Source organism: Otolemur garnettii, unplaced genomic scaffold (genome assembly GCF_000181295.1).
Source record: "Otolemur garnettii isolate 467f Iridium unplaced genomic scaffold, OtoGar3 scaffold00020, whole genome shotgun sequence".
Taxonomy (NCBI): Eukaryota; Metazoa; Chordata; class Mammalia; order Primates; family Galagidae; genus Otolemur; species Otolemur garnettii.
Window position 1 is genome coordinate 14,497,586 of NW_003852415.1, and position 14,592 is coordinate 14,512,177.

A 14,592-nucleotide genomic window follows, 5' to 3' on the forward strand; every position below is an offset into this window, starting at 1 on the left:
TCTAATGGTACCTTGGACTTCCCAACCTCCAGTACTATGAGAAATAAATGTCTGCTGTTTGTAACCTACCTAGTTTATGGTATTTTGTTATAGCAGACCAAATATGCTAAGGCAAGGCTAATAAAGTTAGCACAGGGGCTCCCCAAGGTCATCCATAAAGTTGCCACACATAGGGAAATTATAGCTAAATGTACCTTTATTTACCAAAACATTCATTATAAACTTTTATGAAGAGGTGGCCAACAGAGCAGTGGTGTTTGTTTGTTTGTTTGTTTGTTTGTTTTGTTGAGACAGAGTCTTACTTTGTCCCCCTCAGTAGAGTGCTGTGGCATCATAGCTCACAGCAACCTCAAACCCTTTTGGCATCATAGCTCACAGCAACCTCAAACCCTTGGGCTCAAGTGATCCTCTTGCCTCAGCCTCCCAAGTATCTGGGACTAGAGGTGCCCACCACAACACCAGGCTATTTGTAATGACCTGGTCTCACTCTTGCTCAGGCTGGTCTCAAACTCCTGAGCTCAAGCAAACCACTCACCTCAGACTGCTAGAGTTCTGGGATTATAGGCATAAGCCCCTGCACCCACCCAGCCTTAGACCAGTGTTTTTCAACCTTTTTAAACTCATGGCACACTTAATCTTACGGTTAAACTTCTGCGGTACACTTAAATTATGTTGAGTAAAAAAAAAAGTAAAAAAAAAAAGAATATACTCACTGTGCTTTGAACTTGTTTCAAAAATAATTTAATTAATGATCTTTAAAACTTGGCGGGGACGGGGGGGGCACATCTAAGATCCTCTCATGGCACACTAGTTGAAAATCACTGATGTAGAGAATATTTTGTAAATATTTCAAAAATTCTGTAGAATAATAACTCACACAAGTATTGTGATTCCAAACCATGTTCTTTCCCTGATCTTTTCTCAAATGTAACAATGTTTTTTAAATCTAGACTAAGAATCCTGGGAGCCTAAGAGAGTCCCAGAAAGGCTCTGCTATGGGCAACCCTCCCAGATGGTCTAGATGGTGAACCAAATGCTTCTCCAGAGGCTGACCTGGCACCTGCCCTGACTTCACAGGTTGACCCCTGCAATGGTGACAGCAACACAGCACAGGCACCACTCCTGAGGCCCTTATGATGCTCCAGCACTCTTCTAAGAGCTTTGCACATGTCACTTTATTGAACGTGCATAACCAAGGAAGCTCGCTGTGATTATCTCTGTCTTATGGATGAGGAAACCAAGTCCCAGAGAAACAGAGCAATTCACCCAAATCAGCCACTAGTAAAAGATGTAGTTTGAATTAGGACCTAGGCTGTCTAAGACTATCAGGGAAGGAAGGGACTTTAATTCCTTTCCATAGGAGTAGCAGAGCCAGCCCTCGAACGCAGGTCCTCCTACTCTAGATTCCTACAAAATACAGAGGGTGACATCTTCCCAGAGTCTATAGTAAACCACTATAACATGCATTTTATCTCCTCTCAGGTTATTGTAAGAATGCATACGCTGAACCTGATCTACCACAACTGCTGCCCTATGGCCTCAAACTGCACCATGAGAAATGAATCCCGTTGGCCTAAATCAACTTTCTCAACCAGTAGAATCCAGGAACTGACCAAGTTAGTCCATGGTTAAAATAGGTAACGAGAGACTATCCCCAACTTGCTGGGGAAAAAAATGAGTTAATAGGTTGGATCTCTTCCTCTCTAAGTTTTTCTTCCCATCAATTTTTCTTAAACATTTGATACCTCACTTCTTGTTTCATATGACAAAGCAAGTGAATGTTTAGTTGTCAAATATTTTATCACACCAGATACGAAGCATCTCTATCCTGCCCGTCAGGCTCATACACATTAAGTTTAGTAAGTTATACTATTTATCTCTACCCTGCTAACATATTTGGTGTGTCACTATATGGGGGACCTCCAGGTCTGCCTGCACAGAAGAAACTGACTTTCCTGGCAGGCAGTAAAATTGTTGTTAGCTTTCCGATCAGAATTACAAATATTGGCATTTTTAGGCCTGTCTGCAAAGGTCACTGTGACTTCCAGGTTCTCCATCGCCTGAGCAAATCTTTGTTGTCTCTTCAGGCATCTCTTTTTAAACTGCAAATACCACTAACTCTCCTACAGTGGGAAGTTGAGCGGGGAGATAAAAGGATCCTTTGCAATTGAAATCAGAATTCTGCAGGAACCGGAGAAGGGTGTAGAGCAGGGGTCCTCAAACTTTTTAAACAGGGGGCCAGTTCACTGTCCCTCAGACCGTTGGAGGGCCAGACTGCGGGCTCCGGGATGAGTCGGCTGCTAAGCAGGACAGGCAGCAGCGGCAAAAACACCTGGCAGGGCAGATAAATGTCCTAGGTGGGCTGCATGTGGCCCATGGGCCGTAGTTTGAGGATGCCTGGTGTAGAGGATGGAAGGGAGAAGTGGAAAAAGAAAAAAAATTCCCTGTGATTCTCTGGTTTATGTGGAAAAGCAAATTTTGTGTTTTCCTTTCCAATCCTACATTTTCCCTCCATTTTACTCTGCTTCAAAGTTACCTCCGTGGGAAGTGGAGGTGATGAGACCTGAAGTTAAAAACTAGAATCTCCTGATATCCAACCCACCCCTAACACCACCTCAACAACCTCTAATGCCCCTCCCTCCCCATCTCCCAGGCACTGGGAGTAACAAAGGAAGCCAACTTGATTCCTTTTGTGACCACCACAAACTTGATTCCTTTTGTGTCCTTTGCCAGTGGGTGCCCTCACCCTCCAACCTAAATGGAGGGTTAGAAAGCCAGGTTTCAAAAAAGAAAAGTCGGCTTTCAGTTTTGATTCATAGGACTCAATTGCAGACACTCATGAAGGAGAAGAATGATCTCAAACTGTGTCCATAAACCACAAATAAGTGTTCTAGAAAGCACAGATGAGGTCTGACACAGATAAACTGTAAAGTCTCTCCGGAGAGTACCTCTAGGGCCAGAACCCAGAGCGGATAGTCCTTTCATCCTCTGCAATTCAGACAGAGAGAAATCAGCCAAGTGGGTGTGACCAGCACAAGGACGGCACACCGAGTGCCACATTTAGGTAGATTCCATAACCAAGCTGTGCAGAGCTGAGCCCATAACCAATTTTAACCTTATCTGGGTCACCCAGTAAGTACCCTTTATGATAGAATCTGCGTAAAAGAAAAGATTGCTGCTTTTGTTCACCTCTTTCCTTCAGCCACGGGAGCTGTCCAAAATGAAACCTCCTACTTGGCTACCGGTAAAATGTCTTCTTTCTGTTTTATCATCAAACTCACTCTCTAATTCCCTGCGTACTAAAAGTAAAAAGGAATCCACTAGCTCACTGTGCCTGTATCAAATTCACTTCACACCATATCTCAGTTGTGGTTGAAGTTTCCCAGTTGGGGGCAAGACTAACTGGTATTTTTTGGATACATCTGATTTAAAGTGAGGTTCACATGAAGCCAATGCACAGATGTTTTGGAAAGGGGATGGAATAGCAGAGTGAACCTGACTAGTCTTGATTTTGCCCTGGGAGGGCTGGGATTGGCAAAAGCACAGTGAAGCTCCTTAGACACTGCCGGAAAGAATGCTGAACCAAATCTTGGCCCAGACAATCTTTGGAACATCATTTCTCTGTACTTTCTAGGATAATTGTGATAATTCTGGCCCATTATTAATCGCATTTGGAATGCTGATCTCCTAAAAGTTGAATATTAAATCAAAACCAGATTATTTTCTTTCCGGAGAATCTCAGTTATGCAAATGTGTATTTGGAAACATATTAATAAAGCACTTAAGTAACCTAGCAAGTTGAATATACATGGCTCCCAGTCATAAGAGACCTAAATCTCCTTTGAGCCAAAACAGCAGAAGTGGGGTCCAAGGGCCTTCACCTGAGTTTACAGGATGACGTTAGTGTCAGCCTATGCCAGTAAATACAGCCTACTGAAAACAGCCACTAACTAAAGACTCTCTGGACAGACTGCTTCCTCTCAACCTCTCAGAGAAATCTTTGAATACACTTCTGGGTTTGAAAAAATAGGAGAGTGTGGGATGGACAAAGACCCCAGATGAGAGGAAAGATTGAAGGAAATTTTCCTGGATGTAGACATCAAAAGGACTTGATTGGCCCCAACTCTGCCAGTTTGCAACTCTGGACTCTCAGATAAATCATTTATCCTTTCTACATCTTAGTATACACATCAGTAAATCTAGGATTCTAATATCTACAAAAGTAGAGCTGTTGAAAGAACAAATGAGATCATTTGTAAAAAGCATTCTATGAAATGAAAGGTGCCATCGAGCAGTGCCTGAGGCTCAAAGGAGTAGGGCACCAGCCCCATATGCCAGAGGTGGCGTGTTCAAACCCAGCCCCGGCCAAAAACTGCAAAAAAAAAAAAAAAAAAAAAAAAATGAAAGGAGCTATCCACACAAGGCCTGGGCCTCTCTGGAAGTCTGTATTAAAGTGTGCACCAAAAGTGTAGCTTAAAAAAATTAGCTCCTGGTTATAGCTTTGCTTCTTTCTTAAATGGGTTAAATACCTAGAAATAGCCACACTGCAATAGCTAATGCGACCATATTTTTATCAGGCTACATCTGTCCACCCACCCCAGTCCTAGGCAGCCTACTCATTTGGGGTGAATGAGGAGAAAGGAAGAAAAACAGTCCACTGACGGTTTTAGAGCAGAGGTGTCTTATCTTTTTTTCTCTCTGCTGTACATTGGAAGAATAAGAGTTGTCTTGGGCCACATGTTAAATACACAAACAGTAATAAAAACTGATGAGCAAAAAAGAAGGGCCCTGGGCAGTGCCTTTGGCTCAGTGAGTAGGGCGCTGGCCCTATATACAAAGGGTGGTGGGCTCAAACCCAGCCCCCGCCAAACTGCAACAAAAAAATAGCTGGGCGTTGTAGCAGGCACCTGTAGTCCCAGCTACTCAGAAGGCTGAAGCAAGAGAATCGCCTAAGCCCAAGGAGTTGGAGGTTACTGTGAGCTATGATGCCAAGCACTCTACTGAGTGTTATTAAGTGAGACTCTGTCTCAAAAAAAAAAAAAAAAAGGCCACTGCATACTTTTTGTGACATCTGACACCACAGATAAGCAAAAAAGTCCTCACAAAATCAGCATGTGGCCCAAATGCCACACGTTGGACACACCGGCTAGGAGCCTACGAGGCAGTGGGAATATCAGTGTCCTTTCCAATCTCCCACTACCTAGGGAAAACCTTCCTTTCTCCTTATTTGTACTTTGCCACTTGTAGCTTAAAGGAGTCCTGGAATTTCCGTGATATATAAAGGCTTCAATCCTCTCTAAGCCATCCTTCCAGCCACCCATTCATTCAGCCAAGTGTTACTGAGTTTCTACTGTGTGCCAGGCACTTCCCGGGGTATAGGGAGTGTGACAGTGAACAAACAGGGAAAGGCAAAAAGCTCGTGTGCTAGTGAAGGAGGATGGCTTCATACGTGACCCTGAGTAAGTAAAATGGTTTCAGATCCTGACAAATACCAGGAAGACAATTGAGCAGGTGACATCATAGAAAGTGACAGGGCAAGGGAACAGGGAAAGTGTCTTCAGATGGGACAGGGAAGCTCTTGTTAACAAGAGGACCAGATGGAAAGAAGCCAGTTGTGTGAACGTACATTACAAGCTGTGGAAACTGCAGATGCAAAAGTCCCAATAAGGAACAAGTATGATGTATATGACAAACAAAAGGAAGCCCACTGGCCTGAAGGTCAGATTAAGGGAGGGAAGTGCGAGGGACAAAGTCAAAGAGGTAGACAAAGGCAATGTCAATGGCCCCTTTCCACATGGGAGGACAGTGAAGCCCAGAGAGGGTAAATGAGCAACCTGAAGTCACACAGCTAATTATCCCTACAGCTGGTTGTAAAATCTAACTCTTTTGTCCCCAAAGCCAGAGAGTTTTTTATACCACATTGATCTGTTTGCCTCTAGTCAGGAGACTGTTTGCTGACCTTGTTGGTTTTTAAAAGCTCTTAATGTACATAAGCAGCAAGCAAATACCAGTTTTAAGCAGAAAAACATCAACAAGTGATCCTGGTGGTTTAAAAAGCACACGAATTCTGCTTAGAAAACTAAGACCTCCTTCCACAGACACTACCTCTCTTTGTTGACGGCTCTGTTCTGTGAGCACGGGGGAAGGCCACAGCTCACCAGAGACTAATCATTTTACATTTAGGTCTTATTTTTTTCACCTACACCTCTCAATGGTGCTTTGCTTAATTCACCCAAGTGCAATCAAAACCAATCTATCCTCCAACCACCCTCATTTTATGCTATTAAACTGTCAGGTAAATGAGGCTGTAAGCAAAACATTATAATTACACCTTCCTTCCACACCTCGTGAGCACCCCACCCGAAGGTTCAAGTCTGTTGACAGCCACATCCTACACTCTAGATAATGTGAAATGTCCCTCCCCTCTCCTATCATAATCGTACACTGCCCTTCATCTTTGCCCTGCCAACCACACTTGGTCTAGGTAAACCTGAACCTCCCAGGAATGGACCTAAATGCTTTCCAGTGGTCAGTGACTTGTCCACCAGACATAGAAGTAAAGCCACTATTGGCTGGATAAATGAGCAGAGAGAGGGATGAGTAAGGGAAGGCTGACTCACTGCCTATTTCTCCCCTCTCTCCTCCTCTTTTCTGTTTGGTCTCTTCCAATTCTTCTTCCTCATCATCCATTCTCTTCCCAACAAGTTTCTCCAATCCCTGGGCTTTGGGACCCTCACCAGGTAAGAGCCAGAGATCCCAATAATTTAAGAGACACAGACCAGTAGAGTGTTTAAGAGCCCAGATTCTAGTCCTGTCCCACCACCTAGTAGCTGTGCGACTTTAGGCAAGTCACTCAATCTCTTTGTTCTGCAGTTCCCTCATCTGTAAAATTAGGATAATGCTTCCCTCCTGAGATATTTGTGAATATTATTATAAAATATTTTGTGAATATTAATATATGTAAGGCATGGGCCAGTGCCTGGCACATAACTCTATACATATATATATATATATATGTATAGAGATAAGCCACCATCCCGCCACACCCTTCTTTTGCCTCCACCCCCTGTCACCCTCACCTTCAAGAACAAATGTGCACAAAGTCAGCACACCTCACTGGGAGGCAGCTTAGTGATGTCCTGATGGCAATCAAGTGCCAAATGGGACAATAACACTTACACCCTCGGGGTGAGTATTGCTAAAGTAATCGCATGAAATAATGTACATAAAACACCTGGCATGCAATGATTGCTCATTAAATGCTGTTATTTTTATTGAGATCTTTTCATTTTTAGCACCATCGGTGGTAACCACAGATGCTATTTGCACACTTCTTCTCACTGTGTCAGGCTGTAAAGTGTGTAAAATCCACCTGCATTTATCACTGTGACATGAACATATAGATTCATGATCGTTCTTTATATGTGTGAAGAGCCAAGGCCAGCTTCACAAAATCAGTCTTGCAGCGCTGCCGCTGTGCCAGCATTCTCTGAAGAGCCAGACCCCACCGTTTAGGCAGCTGCCTACTTGACACACCCCTTGGACTGAACTCAACTCAGGTTTTCCTCAAGACTTGTCCTGCCCTGGCTGCCATCCCAGTCATCCTGATTCTTCCCCCTCCATAGTGTCTGTCCACAAAGCCTGTTGAGTCCACATCCTCCATAGCTCCCTACTCCATTCTCCACTCCCTGCCCAGATCAGACCACCGGGCCCAGGCCACCACTGTATCTAGTCCCTCAAGAACCATATAGCACTTGTTTTGAAACTTAGTTCAAGGCGGGGTGGTCACTCACACCTATAATGCTACCACTCTGGGAGGCCTAGGCAGGTGGATTGCTTGAGCTTGAGAGTTAGAGGACCAGTCCAGCAAGAGCAAGACCCTGTCTCTACTAAAAATAGAAAAAACCTAGCCGGACATGGTGGTGCATCCCTATAGTCCCGCTACGTGAGAGGCTGAGGCAAGATGATTGCTCAAGCCTGAGAGTTTGAGTTTGCTGTTAGCTATGAGGCCATGACACTCTACCCAAGGAGACAGAGTAAGACTCTATCTCAAAAAAGATAAATAAATAAAAGAAACTTAGTTCAGATCACTTTACTCCTCAGCTGAAAACTCTTTAGTGGCTTAAGAGAAAGACTGCACTCCTCCTCCTCCCACCCTACAACATGATCCTACCTCCATCTGCACTGTGCATCCCCCAGTCACATCTCAAAACACAAGCTCCCTTGCTCTGCTCTAGCCCTGAGAAACCCCTTTCTGTTCCTCATATATGCATCCTCCTCTGCCTCAGGCCCTTTGCACTTGCTCTTCCCTCTTCTGCAATAGTTCCCCTTCTCTTTAAACAATTAACCCCTATACAACCCTAAGTACAACTGTCACCTCCTCAGGGAAGCCTTCCCTAACTACCTCCTCCTTGTCCCTGTCAATCTCTTCTACCAGACACTTTCTTGAAACTCAGACGTTCTCGTCACAGACGTGTATAAACTTTTAATTATACACTCTTCCAAGCGATGAACGACTTAGCTCTGTCTCACTCTGAGAAGGCAGAGCTTTTGTCTGTCCTGTTCTGGCTGTATCTCCAGTGCCTAAGCCAGTGCTTGGTATAAAGTAAGTATTTATAAATATATTTTGCAGGGATCTCTCCCCCACAAAAGCCCAGGCACACGTTCATATTTCCAGAGATTCAAAATACAGACAAAATAGAAGATTTGGGCTGTGCTTAGGGTGTAAAAGCTTCGGTATTAATAAAGGCAAAATACCTCTTCACTCATTCTTCAACAGCCAGTCAATTCATAAGACATCGACTGAACAAATAAGCAGGTTTCCTCATTCCACTTTAGATAAAAAGAAGAAATGCGCTTACGAAACACACACCTCGAATAAACAGATGTCAACCCCAATACACACAGAGGCATTGCTCAGCCGGGCTTGTTATGAGAAATGCCCAAGAGCGTCCTAGTAATAACTGGGCAAGCGATTTCAACTTACTCTGCTTTCACTCAGGAGAAGCCTTAACATCTGTGTGCTAGTTACACACACGGTGGCCAACGCTAAATACACACAAATCTGTCTTAATCACTCCCCTTTGCACAAGGGAATACGATCCAACATTCATAAAAGCGTGTAAACCATACCACTTCCCTGGCGGCCACACTGCGTGCCCCTCGCCGACCCCACCCTTCTTGCAAACCACCCCTCCTCCCCTTTCTACTCCGTCCTAAGCCTAACTAGCTGCCAGGTTTGGTGATAAGACTGAGCGCAGACTCAGGAGGCCCCTGTGGGCTCCATTATTCCGTACACCCGGCGAGAAGGTCCGCCCCCGGGGACGGCTGCTGCAGGTCCAACCCCACTTGCTGCCAGGAAACCTTTTCCACCGAGGACACCCTGGGGACGCGGCACAGCTCCAGGTCCAGGGGAAGGCACCCCACCCATCTGTCAGACAGACAAAGATCACCAGAAACAAAGGACACACACACACACACTCATGTATACATACACATACACACTCACACACTCAAAGTCAGAAGCCAGCGCCGATGGGGTGCCATTTCAAACCCAACAGCCGGTTTGGTCTATTTAAATAGATTATTGAGACAATCCAGGAGGGACAGGCTTCTGTGATAATGATGAGCACTATCTGGGTTCGGAACCCACGCTGCCTCCGCCCTCCTCCCACCCGCGCTGGGTTCCCAGGCGCATTTCCCAGCCTCAGGACACATGGTGCCAGGAGCGAGAGTGCTTCCACTCCGCGAAGCGCGCACACGCCGGCGATGCAGGCAGGGCGAGGGCGGCCAAAAGTAGGAAATACCCACCTTTAGGATCCCAGTTCACCTGTTTTCTTGGCGTCTCGATTGGAAATTTCATTGCTCCGTTGCCCAGAAGGGGAGGAAATGAAAAGAATCAAAATAATAATAAAGTCCTCAAGCTTTACACTGCTCGGTACAACGGTCGGATAAAACAATTCCCAAAGATGAGGGAGCCTTGGACTGGCCCCGGGAGGAATCCCAGAGAAAGACAGGTGGGAAAATAGCAGCTTGAGAGAGTACCGGGGACAGCTTGGGTGTTTGCAACGGTTGGAGGGTGGCGGGCCGCGGTCCCGTGGGTAAAAGGAAAAGTAAGATCGGCAAGGGGTGGACGAAAGGATGGAGAGGAAGGCTTGGGAAGATGAGAGCCAAGCTGCTTCCCAAAAGCCAAGCGGGCCGGTTGGACTCTAAGCAGCCGGAAGGCCGGGGCCAGGGAGAAGCCCACTGCAGTGTCACTCCGGCCCCCGAAGGCGTGTGCGCACACACTCCGGTACACACACTCGCACACACTCTCCCGGGCGCGCGCCCGGCCGGGCACGTCAGCCTCACTCGACCGCGCAGAGCGCACACGCCCCACCCTGGCAGCCGCTCCTCGCCTGCGGCGACGCCCCCTACTCTGAGCTCCCCGAAAGCCATTGGACACAGGGATGGCGCGGCGCCCGGGAAGCGCGCGGCGAGGGCGACCCTCCCCACCGCGCGCCACAGACTCCGCGCCACGACTGTGGGCTCTGGGCGCGCACTGGGCAGGGGCGCGCCGTTCGGGGAGCCGCGCTGAGCCCCAGGCACCCAGCCCCAGACAGCGGGTCGCGGCGGACTTGCCCACGGGGCAGCTGGGGACGGCGGTGGGGCGTTCAGGAGAGCCGCGGCGGGCGGCGAAGCGATCGGCGGGCACGCAGCTACTTACTGGCTTGGCCGGCCGGCGGGCGTGGAGGCGGCCGCGGCGCGCTCGGTAGAGCTGCAGCCGGAGACACGCTTCGCTGCCTGAAAGGCGCTGCAGAAGGCGGAGGAAGGGCCGCTGCGGCCTCGCCGCAGACCTCAGCCTCGTGGAGTCGCCTCTCCTCGCTCGCTCTTCCTTCTTTTCTCACTTCATTTTTTCCCCTCCCGTCTCCTCCCGCGCTTGGTTCTCCCGCTTGAGCACCGAACCGACGTCCCCGCGCGCTCCGAGGAGGCTGTTGCCAGCCATGAGCCTTTTGTTCGGGGACCGCTCCGCGTCGGCTCGGCTTTCCCCACACTACGATGCTCGCTCCCCAGGCGCACCTTGGTCCCTTCCCCAGCTACCTGCAGCCCGGCCGGGGCGGCAGATCGGAGGCTGAAAAGCGGGGCTGGAGAGAGGCGCGGCGGCCCCAGTGGAAAACAGAGTTGCCAAGACCCGGCAGCTCCGGGAATCCGCAGCCCGGGAAGCCAGTCAAGCAGTAGGGGCGGGTGGAAAGGGACCCCAGTCATATTTCCAGAAAGAGGCTAACCCTGGAGCGTTCCCCTCCTCCCCACCCCTCTCAGCGCCCCTGCCTGAAACCCTACAGGGTCTTGTGGAGGGGGCCTCAGTCTCCAGAAATGCCTAGCGGTGCTGAGGTGCTCTTGAATGGGTCACTCCAAGCATCAGCATGCATGATGCTGACAAATTCCTTCGGATACCCAGCAACAGGACCTTGCGTGTAGTAGATGCTCAAGAAATACCTAATAAATGAAGGCATGAATTGCGTGCAGCAATGTTGGGTAGGAAGTAATTTAAGTCCCTGCTCTGGCGTAGAGATAAGGTCACTAAAATTTATTGTTCATTCAACATATATATCGGACACATTCTACGTGCCATCACTGTGCTTGGTGCCGGTCAGGGGGCACGGAAGAAGACAGACATGGCCCTTGCCCTCATGGGGCTTACTGTCTAGTGCCATAGGCCAAATTAGATTGCCATCACCTTTGCTTATGAAATAGCAAATGACTCCCCAGCTACTTCCCAAGCCTGACAGCTGTGGGAACTCTACACTAGCAGTTGTTCCCTGAATTACATATCACTCCAGGGCTCCTTGCAGCTTCTGGGGAGCCCTGGGTCAGCATCTTTCTCACCATCCCTCCCTCACTGTGACAGCCAGGTTTCTGACTCCCTGGGCAAGGTCCACAGAGTCCCCTGTGATCTATGGGAAAGGTTGGTAAGTGCTTTGTCACTGACCCCACAGGCAGCTGGACTGGAGCCCTGAGTTCTCTGCAGATCCTCATCAGGCAAAACCTGTGCCAATCTGATTGCAGGTTCCCCAGGTACTTCAGAATCACCTCCTGCAGACTGTTCCCGCTCTGTTGCCCTCTACTAGAAGAAAGCTGAGAGGATCGTGGCACGTGGAATGACACAAACAAGGAATCTCTTCTTCTCCCAGGCATGTCCTCAGGGACACCAGTGTGTATGTATTAATAAATTCTGTTCTGAAGTCAAAGGAGCAGCTTCTAAGCCCCTAGAAAAGGCTTACAAGCTGTGCTGTAGCCTCTCCTCCTTAGCTGTTCACAAGCAGTTGAGCTCCAGCTCAGTCACTGCAAAACAATGTTTTTACCTGCATCATAGTCAGAAAGGGGTGTCAGCAGAGAAAGATACCCTTTCTCCTGAATCCTCTGAGGATGGAGAGGCAAGATTGGCATGCCCCCTTCATTTATTGAATGCCCCCTTCATTTCTCATATTTCTCTCCTTTCATCTTCCCTGCATCACTTTGAGGACGCTCTAACTGGCCTCCTTTACAGATAAGAAGATCAAGGCTCAGAGAGATAAAGCAACACTCCCAAGGTCACAGTACACAGATTCGAACCCAAGTTTGCATAAGCCAAAGGCCCATGTTCTCTATGCCAGAACCTTGTGAGCTCATCTGGTCCCTGGAACCATGAATCTAATCCTGGAACTGTCAGATAGGTTCTTTGGGGAAAATGAAGATCTAAATATTACGTTATCTAAGACCTCAGCCCCTCTTCCTTTGAATTGGGCTTTGTTTTTTAGGATCAACATCAAGGAATTAGTTCACTGTCCAAGGCAAATTCCTGTGCCCCCCGCCTTACAAAAAAAAAATGCAGCCTTAGGATGTATCATCATTCAGCCGATCAACAAACATTTATTGAGCATTGCTCCTATGATCCTCAGCAGAAGGTATTTTGTCCCTGGGTAATCCAGGACCTTCTCCAGAATGGCATCAGCAGGACAGTTGGGGGGGGGGGGCGCTGGAGAGGTTTAGGTTGTATGCAGTTGTGGGTAGGGAGAACAGGCCCCGAATCTAGTCGCTCCCTAGTCTGGGTTAAAGACTTGTGCTGGTCACTGACCTTTGGGATCATCTCTCTGCTGAATCACTGGTGCCTCCTGCCTCACCTTCCCTTTTCCTAGCACCAACGTCTCACTTCCACTTTTATTCTCCTTTCTCAGAATGTGGACAAAGACAACTTGGGGCAAAACAAAACAAAACCACACCAGAAATAAAAAAGTAAATAAATCCCAGCACCCTCTCCCCCAAGTGCCTGAAATCAAATCCAACTCCTCCTCAACTGCGTATTTGGCAAAGACTGCACAGGCGTCGGGGGTGGGGGGGTGGGTAAGACCTTCTCTGCTCTAAGAAAACTTAACATATTAACCCGTTGGGTTACTGCAGTCCCCTTCCATCGCCTTCACTTCTACCCTTGGGTTATTTACAGACTGGATTCCACTTACCCACAGAAGGAAAGAAGTGATCTGTGTAGAGAAAACACATCCAAAAGAGACGCCGCGCCGAGCGGTTCCCTCTCCCTCCGCGCCACCGCAACTTCCATAGCTATTGCTTCGGGCGGGTTGAGACTGGTGGAAAGAGACCGCCTGGCGTTCCTACCGCAGGAAAACAAAGCATCGTGGCGCAAAGTCTCCCTGCACTCGCCGTCTGCACCTGGAGCCCCGGGCTGGCTACGCCCGCTTCCCGGGGGCATCCAGTGGAAAGCTCTGCTGCCACTAGCGCGGGTATCTGCAGCTCAGAATCTGCCCGGCCGGCCGGGGCGCCGCGGTAGTTGCCGCACCATTTAAACGCTTGCCCTGTGGCGCGACAAGAGCAGGCTGGGGAAGCCCGAAAACCCCAACCATCCCTGGCGACGAAGTTTCCCTGAGTTGGCTGGCTCCCGGACTCCCTCCCCACGCTGCAGCCCAGAACGGCTGTGAGACCCGAGAGGGTGCTGCCTGCTGCGCGGGGCGCCTGGGGTGGCTGAGGCAGGAGAATTTCCTGGGACAGAGAATCACGGGGAGTGATGGTGCAGCTTGGGGAATCCTGCTTAGTGCTGGTTCTGCAAACAGAAGGCGAGGCGGGGGGTGGGGGGGCGGTGGGGGGGGGTGAAACTGATTAGTATCTGCTTTGAATTCTCCGATGTGAAGATGGATTCATTAATCTGTCTTGGATTGTTTCCCTTTGGTTTCTGAACTCCAGAAGAGAAATCCAGTCTCCCATCTTTTCCCCAACCTCTGACACACCTTCAAGTCATCTCAAAAGAACCGCAGTCAGGTTTCCGTATCATTTTGTGAAGATCCCCCGCCCTCACGCACACTCACACACCCTGCATATACCCACTCAGTGGTAAAACTGCTAGGGTTATACATAGACGTTAACTTTAATGTGTCCCACCAGAAATGTTTGCTTTCCCCAGGGAAGTTTCCACATTGTTCTCAAATCTAACCACTCCTACACTTACAAATTCTTGTCCCAACCAGCATCTGCAAAAACACACCCTTAAATATACGTTGCTGTAATCTTGGGCTTTGCTTTTGGCTTGGAAAAACTGGAGACAGATCAGCAGTGAAAGGGCAGAGG

At 48.4% G+C, this 14,592-nt stretch overlaps 1 protein-coding gene across 2 annotated transcripts in view; it reads right to left on the minus strand.

Annotated features, from left to right (window-relative positions):
* The window catches only part of KCNK10 (potassium two pore domain channel subfamily K member 10), a 136,182-nt gene extending 122,542 nt beyond the window's left edge, over nt 1-13,640 (minus strand). The window contains exon 1 of one of the 2 annotated variants that reach the window (XM_003786965.2): nt 13,476-13,640. In XM_003786965.2, coding sequence (XP_003787013.1) covers nt 13,476-13,515 — 40 coding nt within the window. In that variant the 5' untranslated portion in view covers nt 13,516-13,640. Of the gene's footprint in view, nt 1-9,810; nt 10,310-13,475 lie in introns of those variants that run through there. The other variant, XM_003786964.2, reaches the window with a different exon arrangement.
* Nucleotides 13,641-14,592: the final 952 nt, after the last annotated feature.